This window comes from Centruroides vittatus, unplaced genomic scaffold (assembly GCF_030686945.1).
Source record: "Centruroides vittatus isolate TY-2023 unplaced genomic scaffold, ASM3068694v2 contig_882, whole genome shotgun sequence".
NCBI lineage: Eukaryota > Metazoa > Arthropoda > Arachnida > Scorpiones > Buthidae > Centruroides > Centruroides vittatus.
Window position 1 is genome coordinate 3,560,433 of NW_027122574.1, and position 12,019 is coordinate 3,572,451.

At 30.1% G+C, this 12,019-nt stretch overlaps 1 protein-coding gene across 1 annotated transcript in view; it reads left to right on the forward strand.

Annotated features, from left to right (window-relative positions):
* The window catches only part of LOC136983511 (putative RNA-binding protein EEED8.10), a 43,468-nt gene that overhangs the window by 25,361 nt on the left and 6,088 nt on the right, over window positions 1-12,019 (forward strand). The window contains exons 11-17 of the mRNA XM_067280269.1: window positions 2,343-2,399; window positions 2,500-2,610; window positions 2,712-2,760; window positions 7,807-7,850; window positions 7,940-8,019; window positions 11,644-11,749; window positions 11,828-11,915. Coding sequence (XP_067136370.1) covers window positions 2,343-2,399; window positions 2,500-2,610; window positions 2,712-2,760; window positions 7,807-7,850; window positions 7,940-8,019; window positions 11,644-11,749; window positions 11,828-11,915 — 535 coding nt within the window. The remainder of the gene's footprint in view (window positions 1-2,342; window positions 2,400-2,499; window positions 2,611-2,711; window positions 2,761-7,806; window positions 7,851-7,939; window positions 8,020-11,643; window positions 11,750-11,827; window positions 11,916-12,019) is intronic.

Genomic DNA, 12,019 nt, shown 5'->3' on the forward strand with positions numbered 1-12,019 from the left:
GTGACTCGAGCAACGGACTGGCTGCGAACAACGGACTTTCCAGCATAATTGGCGACTGGTCCATGGGTGCGTTAGTGTTTTCCTAACATACTAAACAAATGTAACCGGAGACGTGGTAGCGGAGCTCTGTGTCTCCGCTACTACGGGAGTGCGCTGCTGTTTGTAGGCATTTAGGAACGACGGTGAAAGAAAGATGGCAGCGCTCGCACTATCGATAGTATCGTGATGGAGGAATCTATAATTCTAAAATATGAGCTTTTAAAGGCAAAAGAAGAGTCCCAATTGTAAAATTTAACCATAAAATGGATTATTTGTTGAAAGAGCATTCAAAATAGCCACGAAAAAAATTAGAATGCCGGCTACCATTCGAAAAAAATTCGTAAAGACACTTACATCACCACGTGCACTAACTTGCGCTTTCACAATTTTTAAATTTTCATTCATAAAACCACATAATGGACCCGAAAACGAAACTATCTGAGCCACGGAAGACGCCATGTTGCTTTTTACCGTAAACTACTGCTACAAGCGGCCGTTTTTGCCGTTCGACGGCGCGCACTCCCACCAGAATTTAGGAACGCGTTCCGCAGGAATTTTTAAACGGATGTCGCTCGCGCAGAGTTATGCGGAGGAATAAAAGAACGCACCCCATGTTCATTTTTTATGATACAGTACGGTTATTTTATGCTGTGGAACGAATTAGATGTTTTAACATGTATTTCTATGGGAAAATGCATTTCGTATAACGGATGTTTCACTTAACGGACGTGCACCTCAAACGGATTAAGTACGTTATATGAGGCACCACTGTATTATTATTATTATGATATTAAAGTTTATGCATAAACAGTGAAATTATTACAAATTATACACACATACTTAAGGACATAACAACTATAAGAAATCTATCTGATCTTAGGACCCTCATTGTTTTAAATCAGACAGTGTGGTTACTTTTCAATGGCAATCATAATTCTTGAAGATGAAATTTCATCGATAAATTTTCTGTCAGGAATGTTAGTCCAACAGAAATTATTAACAAGAGAGGTTTAAAAATGAGCTGTGGAAATTCTTTGATCTAGGACCTCATACTATTATCATAAAGTATAATAATAACAAAATTAAAAAAATATAGAGTATTAAACATTGCCAGTCTATATATGCATTTAATTTTCTTTTCTTTTTCATCTTAATTTCCTTTTATTTTTAAAGCAGTGTTTAAGATTTAGTATAAATATTTTTAATGTTTTTATCATATTGAAAGTTTATTTAAATGTTTTCATAACAGTAATTTTTGATATTACTATTAATCTATTTAATAATTTTTTGAATTATATAATTTGTACATTTATATATTTTATTATCTTTAAATTGCTATTAGTTTTTCAAGATATAATTATACAAATATATGTTAGATAATTTGATCTATGAAAAATCTAAATACAGTAGAGCAGGGGTGGCCAACTTTTGTGCACATAAGATCCACTTTTTATCGTAAAAATGTGTCACGATTGACTTGTTGTCATAGGCATAGTCTAAGTGGGGAGGGGGAAGTGTGAAATACATACTATGTTTATACACTGTTTCAGTACGAAGTGCACTCACTGCTTATGAGTCGAGTCATAACTGCATGCATACAGTTGCGTTCGGTTGCAAATATAATACATTAAGTCAAGACATTGCTAGCGATCGACCAAAATTGGCTTGGCGATCGACCGGTCGATCGCGATGGACTTGTTGGCCACCCTTGCAGTAGAGCATTGTTTATCCGAAAGCCGATCGACCGAAACGTCAGTTAACCGAAAGCGTTCCAGTCGGACTGGGTTGTGCCGAATCAAATGTTTTTGATACTAGATTAACTTCCAAAATATAATTTTTTTGTTTTTATATTTTTCACTATATTTATTTTGTTTGTACAAAATAAAGAAATAATTTTTAATGATACAATAGCCACGATTATTATTTAAAAAATTTACATTAGGCTTAACATTGATGAAAATTCAACGCAAAGCAACACGCGACGGAGAAAAATTTCAACGTGGGATAGGTTAATATATTTTTTCGTACATAATCGGTTATCCAAAAAATAAGTTATCCAAACAACCCCAGTCCCCAATTGATTTGGATAAACGATGCTCTTCTGTAATCTATCATTTATAAAGTAATTAAAATTAATTCATTATTTTCTTAAAGAATTAATGAAGTTTATAAGTTTATTTATATATTTAAAGTATATGATATAATAATTATTATCTTTATATATAACTTGATTTAGTTTTTATCTATGTAGCTACTTTCCTAATTTTTAAATTTATTTCAATTAAAATTGATAAAATTTTCAGTGTTTTCATATGGCAGGATCAAAAATTCAAACTGTTATTCTCAATGGATGTAGTAAAGTAAGTAATTTTTAGAAATCTTTCAGTTTATGAATAAAATGCAAATATCTTTAAATGCAAAACATTTATTTCAAAAATAAATATTTGTAATTTGTTACAGCTTAGTCCAGTAGGATTTAGCAAAATTGCAACAAAATGTTCCCATCTTTCTTCATTGCATCTGAACAATTGTTCTCAGTTAACAGATGGTGCATTAGAATTGCTTTGTCAGGTAATTTATTATATTAATTTTATCTGAAGTTGTTATATAAATTAAAATTTTCATTTACTTATTTAATTGCTCATTTGACAGAAAAAATATTTTCATTTTAGAGTTTACGAGATTTAAAAACTCTTTATCTAGAAGGCTCTTTTAGGAAATGTAAGTTTAATTTAAAATTATAAATAAGTTTATTTTTAAAGTATGATATCCACATAAAATTGTAATTTATTATGGAATTTATTTTTCTTACTTCAACAATATAAATATATATGAAATATATCATTTGAATTATGACTTGTCTTATGATATTGAGTTTGTCTGCTTTTATTTATTTTAAGCATAATTTACTGTATGTCATTGCTCAGTTATTTTGTTACACTGAATTAACGTAAAGCAGTTGTTAAATATAGTTTTTTACATTATGAAGAGTTACTGCCAAAATAAATATATTTATAATTTTGAAGCATTAGAAGACTTACATAAAAAAAATATAACAATTTTTTCCGAGTCTATTCTTTATGTAAGTCTAATGCTTCAAATGAAGATAATCCTAGGTTATGTTGTTTATGGATACAGCTATGTTGTTTATATTTATAATTTTCTTATTTATATAACTAGTTTCCTAAGTTATATAAGTGTTATCTAATAATTTCAACGCTTTCTGATATTATCATCAGAATAAAATATAGCTACCATTGAAACTGTCACAATTAATATAGTGAATTGATGAGCAATAAATTTGCTGGTTTTAGTATTGTACTTCTTATTTGAGTGGCAAAATGATTTAATGTTTGAAGTGATGTACTGTGTTTACTCGCATATAAGACAATCTCGCATATAGGACGAGGTGTGACTTTAAAGATCAAAATAAAGAAAATTAGATTTGTTAATACGATGCTAATTTTATTTCATTTAATCACAAATAAAATATTATTGAATGCATGCAAATGCACACATTGTCCCACAAAAATTACTGGCATTTTAAACTTTAAGGAAAAATTTTGTAAAATTGACAACAATTTGTTCATGTAAAGCTGGACAATTGGGAACTTTCTTTTGCCAATTCTTAACAGTCTAATCCAGTCTAATCCACTCTCCGTCGATTACACTTAAGAGTTTCTTTGAATTCTGATTTCTGAATAATCATCTGTTTTCACGTGGGGATGGGTTAAAAGTTATATTGGGCTTCCATGTGATTTTGGAATTTCAATTTGGAATTCAATTCAAAAGCTTTGCTTTTCCTATTGCTATTCATCTTTACTCCTGACAATACACGAGAACGATTGAAATGACCCAGATAAAATAGTTTTGTTTTTAAACACCAGAGGACGAGCATCCGGTAAAAAGATGCGAATACACGGTTCACAAAAATTATTGCAAAAATGCAAAGAACCCTTTGCTCGTGCATATAGGACGACCTAGGTTTTTGAAGCAGTGAAAAATGAATAAAAATCTCGTCTTATATGCGAGTAAATACGGTAGTTAATTTTGAAATAATACATCAAACATATATCATTATATTAATGTTTATAACTAGAATAATTCATAATCAATTACTAATTATGCTTGTTTATATATTGTATTTGATTATTGAGAATTGAAATATTTTTTGAGAGATGTACATTACAATAAGAGTCTGATTGTATATTATTATTTTTTTATTTATATATCTTATAAAATATTTCAGTATTCATGTTATCATAAGCAACTAAAACCAAAATCATAATTATGTGACTGCATTATGTCTTTGTCTTGATTATTTGTGGTAATGTAGACTGAGGGTACTTTGGATACAGTAAAATAGATAGTAAATTCTTAAACAAACTGGATTTTGATGCATTAAAATGTGCAACAAACGTACTCTACTTTTTGATTAGACAAGTATGTCTAATCAAACTTGTTGAACATAATAACTTTTTAAATTATATGATAAAACACTAAATTTAAGATATTACACAAACCTTGACCAGTATATTGTTTATTCTTTCTAGCATATTTGGCCTTTGTTTGCAGCCATCTTCAGGATTGCATACAGATTAAATAGATTATTGGAAATATAGAAAGTTACTTTTTACATTAAATATATGTTCAAATTTTTTAAATTCAAACATGCATCAAATATATGTTAAATTTTTAAGTAACTGTATAAATTCCAAAATAAATAAAAAGATTATATGAAACACACAAAAATACATAACTAGTGCATGAATATCACTAATTATCTAATACAGATATAGGATTATATGGTTTAGGGATAACATTTTGGTATTAAGGGTATATTAACATTTTGGTATGAACATTATTACACTAGATATTTCCATGTGTTTATAGACAGTTAACATCCTTGTGGTTGATGCATTGATAGTTCTTAGCATTCTTGTAGATGGTAATTTTCTGAAATATTTTTTGTTTCCTGTGGATTTTTGCCAGTGTGTAGCAGTTTTGTCAAAATGTAGAGTATTTTCAGGTATTGAGGATAGCACTATCAAAATTATGTTGTAGTTTTCTTTTCTAACATCATACTCAAGTTCATTTTTACTCTTGTGAAGAGATTGTATCCAGTGTAACCTATGTAGCAGCTGATCCAGTTCTCTCCACCCAATGTGTTTGTGATTTCATTCTGCTTGTGTATTAACTTTACATCACATTTTCTTCCCATTTGTTTATGTTCCATTTAAATGTCTGCTGTAGGTAACAATCATGGATCTAATCTGTATATTGGCTTTCTGTTTTTTTGTTGCTGTAGAATTCTGTAAGCTGTATTATACTTTGTTTGAGTGCCCATATGATTTATCTACTACTATAATCCTGTTCAGCTCCTTCCAAATGTATCTAATATTAGAACAATGTGTTTGTAAAATCTCTGGTAATTACGCCTTGAAGGCAGACATTTTATAGGAATATAGATCATTCAAGCATTTATGTATGTAAAGGGGTTTTAAGCTGGCTTGATGTAAACATTAGTCATCTTTCCCATTCCTTGGAGCTAATTCAAATCAAGGAAATGCCCATATTTTTACTAATTTGATCTGATTTCAGTTTGAGGCCAAATTGGTTGTTATTCTTGTGAGATAGAATGAATTTCAAATGAACAACAATCAGTTGGACCTCAACCTTATTGACCATTCAGTTGTGTCTGTACTCCCGTTAGCATACCACACATCACCATTTAAGATTTATAAAACAAGCTATACTTTCAAATTCTATTGCATAGGATCCTTTGCAATGATTCAGCCCATGTTGTGTAAGATGCTTTGCAATGATAGAGAAAGGCTATACTGTACTGCTTTCTCTTTTTTTGCTAACTAAGTATTCTTTCACAATTCACACATTGGATTACAGTAATACCTCGGTTTTCATTGACTTTGGTTATCATTGGTTTCGGTTTTCGTCTATTTTTTTTTTTGCAAAAAATTTGTCTCGGTTTTCGTCGATTGCCTCGGATTTCATTGGCGTGTTCAAATGACCTCACTGTTAATTTTCCGAAAACAAAGGGCGATTCAGGTGTTTTCCGGTGCAGTGTGGCTTTATTTCTTGTTGTGTGAACATTACCCTGCAACGGGCCACCATTGGCAAACGGTTCCGTTCCCTGAACACTGGGAGTTTGGTCGTGGGTTTGTGCTTCGCCAGGGTGGGCTGGCCACATGAAGTTTTCTGGGTTTTCTCCATGTCTGTAACTCGTGAATAGGAACCAGTTACCCTTAAATGGATTTCCCGGAAGGCATTATTCCCCTCGATACGATCATCATAAATGCATACAACTACTATTACATGACAATTATGTCACACTTTACCATGGGGCGATATAGGCTAGAAGCTTGTGTTCAACTAGCTTCTACAAGACATTACTCCGAGTGTCTAGCCGAACAATTCCATTGCTTTCATCTTAATGGTAATTATCTTATCTTAATGCTTTTATCTTTATGCTAATTAGTCTTTTATGTTAATTTCTTATTGCTTTTAGTATTTAACGCTATATTAAGTCTCTATAAAATGTGTTTTTGATACGTATTTTGAAGTGTCTAGAACAAATTAATTGGATTTACATTGATTCATATGGAAATAATTGCCTCGGTTTTTCGGACGGATTATCAACGAAAACCGAGGTATCACTGCATAGGGACATTACTGTGTGTGTGTATATGTATGTAGCCAGTATGACAATTTTTTTTACTATTGTTCCTTTAAAACAAAACAGTTTTCATATTTGTACAGCTTAGTGAAGTATAGTTGAGAGTGAATAATAATAAATTGTATTATTTTTATCAAATATACAAGACAGAAAGAATACACTTACAATTACACAATGATTGTAATTACACATTGGCACTTTTTATTTTTGACTGACAGATCCATTATAAATAAGTGTAAATCATTTTTATGCTACTTTACAATTTATTTTGGATCAATTCCACTGATAACCAATCCTTGTTATTGTAGTGGAAATTATATTGAGGGTGATGAATTATCAAAATAGAGGACTGATTATATGAGGGGCTCAAGTGATTATAAGGCAAGTTTAAGAGAGACGATGCATCACAAAAAATCAAAGGAATGAAAGATTTTATATTAATGGAATTTTCTGCTGAATATACACTTCACAACAAAATGACTTTGGCATTCAACTTGACAAAAAAGAAATTTACATGTGCTCTTACATTTCAACACAACTTGACCTAGATTTACTTTTTACACAGAGGAATAAAAAAGAATAAAATGTCCATGCTGTTCAAAATTCAATCACATTCTTTCCATTCTGGCAGACAATGTGTCATCTCCACAAGATTTCGTGCACAAGCTACAGTCATTTGATCTGTCATCACGATAATCCAAAAAACAATTTTAAAAAATATTAAAAATTTTTAATATATATTATACATTATAGATGTATTGGAAACATCTGACAGGGTGCTCCTTGTTATGTGCAAAATGAGGAGCACCCTGTCAGATATTTTGCTTAGTAAAGGCCAAATATGGCTTGAAAAGTAAGTGTATAAGAGTTAAAGTTACAATGAAGCTTTTATAAACAGAAGTAGACAAGCCATTGGTTATTCCTGTAAATATTTTACCAAAAGTAATTAAGTGTTAATAGTAAATACCAAATATTCTTAATTTTTCTTTTGTTTTCAATTATTAAATTTCATATAAAATTTATTATGTAATTCAGTGAATTCAGTGTTTTTCATTAATTATATAATATTTTAGTGACAGCTAGTGGACTTCATCATATTGGGAGATTATCAAATTTAGTAAGTGAATTAAAATTTTATGTAGCTTTATAAATAATTTATAGTTATGATTTATAGTATATAATACAGATATATATTTCTTTTAATAGGAGGAACTGTCTTTAGCTCATAACTATGCAGTTGACGATGATGTGGTTTATTCCATCTGTCATGGATGCCGAAAAATTAGGTAAAGATAAACTTAAAAACTTAAAGAAATTACAGTTTTTTTAAAATGTCTTGTATATTATTTCTGTTTCTTTTATATATTTCTAGGCAGTTATATGATTGAATGACTTAAAGGATAAACAAAATTTTAAAAATTATATCAAATATATACCTATCATTTTTCTATTTTTCTCTTAGCTATGTAATGAAAACAGTGTACTCCTAGAGTTTCCATAAATTTCATGAGCAAATCCTGGACACTGGTCTGAATATGTATGTATGTATGCTTGGAGTAGTCATTCCTACATCTGGAAACATCTCCAGAAGTCATTGCCCATAAGTTTTGTTTAGAACTGTCTGTGTTTTGATCTAAATTTTCTCCACAGTCTGGAATCTTTGTCTATTCAGTTTCATCTTTAGCTTTGAATACAGGAAGAAATTGCAGGATGTGAGTAGAACAGATGGGTTTCACATCCATGTTGTTAGTGATCAAAATTTGTTTGGTTAAAGGGGCATGTCTTGTTCTGCCGTTCTATTTTTTAATATACATCACTTATTCAAAATTTTGAATCAGGTTTGTAAATTTGTTTTCTTTTTATTCTTAGTATTTGATCTACAATTCTCTCTATACAATTTTGGTGTCCTTTAGTGTTTCTGCACATAACTATCCATTATGACAAACATTTCTGTATTTAAAATGTTTTAATTTACCACCTCCTCTACAAGATAAAGAAAAAATAAATTGGTAGAAGAAACATTAACAATAAATGTTTATTTCTAATCTATTCTACTAAATGAACAGTAAAATTTGTTTATTCTTACTGAAAACTAGATAAACTAATATTGATAATCTAATCTGCTCACAAACATTTATGACTATGTCCATCAACAGAATTAACTGTAGAGGATATAGTATCTTATTAATATTTCACCCTTTAAATGTAGATAAAGTCTTCAAATACACTAATGCCATACTGGCCATCAAAATTTTGAATCTTAAGTAAAGTATAATATCTGTTTGTGTATAGAATATCAGGATGGGAACATATCCCATCCTGTAAGATATTCTATACTTTTATTTGATTTCTTATGTACTGTACCTGTAGTAAATTTTTAAAATTTATGGTTGTACTTTCTTATGATTTTAATTTCTAATATTTTATAGTTTAATTGTTGTCCATTGTTTTCTGTACTTGAACAACTTATTGATAAAATTAAAAACAAGTAAAAAAAATATTAAGCACTGTGTCTTTTCTGACCAGGAAGATCTCTTGATCTCATTTTTTTCTAAAGACCTTTCCACAATGGCTGTTCCTGTTCTGGTTTCTCTTCTGATCATACAGCTGTATTGTTGATTTACATTCAATTCCTTTTTCATCTTGCAAACATTTGCATATTTCAGTTTATCTTTGGCTTAATGTTAATTGGAATCTTCCTTCATCTTTATGTTCTTTAGGTTGGTCTTTTCTTGATAACCGGAATGCTTTGTTAAATCAAAAGTTTAAAGTTACATATAATGTATTTCGTCAGTCTATTAGTAGATTCTTTCCTTTTAAAAAAAAACTTGATATTTCTTCAAGTAAATGGTTTTCTCCACTCTTTAAAAAACTTTGTAATAATATGGATAAACAAAGGTATTTGTGGAAAGTCTTTGGTAACAAAAGGTATCTTTAAATTCACAACTGCATAAAAAATTTTAGCATGAATGCAAATTCAGGTAATCAGACTATTTTAGCTCCACTGTTGGTAAATATGCTCAGGATCCAAAAATTTTCTGGAGCGTTATTCCCAAATTTTCAAAATAAAAATCTCCAGCCAACCAATTTTTTATGACAACCTAGTTTAAAGATAATTTTTTAAATAACATATATTCCTAATTCAAATTTTAAGACCTTAAAACAATCTAATTCAAATTCTGTTAGTGTTTCATTCTCTTTTTTGCATTCTGAAGTTATCTTCATCTTCATCTTCCAACATCCCCAATTTTATTATAGCTATTTTTTATTTTAATGTTTTACCCATTGTTTTTGCTGTTTTATCTTGTTTTTTAGCTGTATCTTTCAATCTGGCTCTATCCTTGATCAGTGGTAATCATCTACCATTATTGCTATCCCTAAAAAAGATCAAAAATCTTTCTGTCTGATTTCTATTTTATCCATTATCTTGAAAAGCTTTGAATGTTGTATATTTTCCTATATTTATTCTCCTGTTGCTATAAGATAAAAGTCTGTCTGACATTGTGGTGTTCATCATAGATCAATGGTATATAACCTTCTTGAAACTATATTAAATAATCTTGAGGACAATAAATATACATACACATACATCTATATCTCTCAAGCTTTGACTCAGAATGTATACTAACAGAGAAGTGATTGCAATGTTGTAGAACAAATTTGCAGAGAAATTGACATTAATTACAATCTACAATTTAAAACATACTTAAAGTAATTTTAAAAAACAGTTGTAAAAATTATAAAATGTATATATATATATATATAAATACCACTTTACAAACTGACCTGTTCAAGATTTATTTCACTCACACTGCACAGTACTATGAAGTACATACAGTATAATGTAATTCTCATAGTACTTGCAATGTGGGTGGAAATAAGTCTTGAACAGATCAGTTTGTAATGAAGTGTCATTTTGATGTTACCAGTAGCAGTGTGATAAGTCTCTGTTATCTCTACTACAGTATTTGATATATTAGTTTCGACAATTTTTGAGACAAAACTCTCTTTTATAATACATAATTTCTGTTAATGATTTGAGAATTAATTGTCTTTGATCAAAACATCACTTTCAAGCTCCAGGTGGATGCAATCTCTAAGAGCCTTGCAGTTTGTGGAAGTATTCTGTGGCATCATTGTCATTCCATGTCATCAAGATGTGTCTTAAGTTTTGCTCATTGACAGACTCTGCAGTCATTGCCCGTAATAATGCTAGAATGAAAACTGATGTCATTTACAACCTGCTGTTTGACATCGGAGCAAATATCAAATCATTGTTGCTTCTGGTTAGCAATAAGGAACCTGGCTCTAAATTTTGCTGCAGTCTACCATTTGTTCAATTTGTCGGGTAGAATTCTGTGATAGTTCTACAACCGATACCCACTATCACATTGACTTCATGAATGGTTCTTGCAGATAATTCAACAAACTTTTTCAATGATTTCTGGTGTTGGACTTGATATTGGTTGACCAAAACCCTATTGTCAACTACTGATGTTCTGCCTCCTTTAAATCAGGAAATTGCTCAACAGTTTGTTTATGACCCTTAGTGTGTTTCCCAAAAGCCATCTTTAACATTTCATAAGTTTTTGTAGTCTTTTTCCTGGCTTAAAGGAAATTTAATTCACACACATTGTGAAAATTTGTCACAAAATAAATCGAAAACAGCACATTGGACAAGTTTAAGTCAATTTGCATAACATTACTTCCAATATACAATTACAAAAAAATTTTGTCTTCAGTTAAGAACATTTCTCCATTTTCCATAAGTTTTGGGACCAATTATAGGACTATTGCCAAATTACTTCTTAATTACAAGTACTATATAAAGTTTATATACAAGTTGTGTTTAAAAAGTTTCGGGAATGATCGCATAAAATAAAAAAATTTCATAAGTTTTAAATTTTCAGATTTCTAAATCTTTCCGAATGTTATCACGGGATTACCGACGCATCGCTGTCTGCACTTTCCAATTGCAATTATTTGAAAACCTTGTATATTAGTTATTTAGATAAGGTAAATTTATATTTAAATAAGTAAATAAATAAGTGATTCTTTTTGCAGTTTTACGAACGTTTTTAAAATTCTCTTTAGATAACAAACGAAGGTGTGTCGGCAATAGCTAGACAGGGGCAACTCGAAACGCTTCACTGTAGGGGCTGTCCCAATCTCGGCGATACAGGTGAGTCGAATGTTAACGTACGAAATGTGGACTTACGTCCGTACGTATTTTATTTAATAGTTGATTTATATCTAATATTGGTCTAAAAATTTTATTTCTCCTTG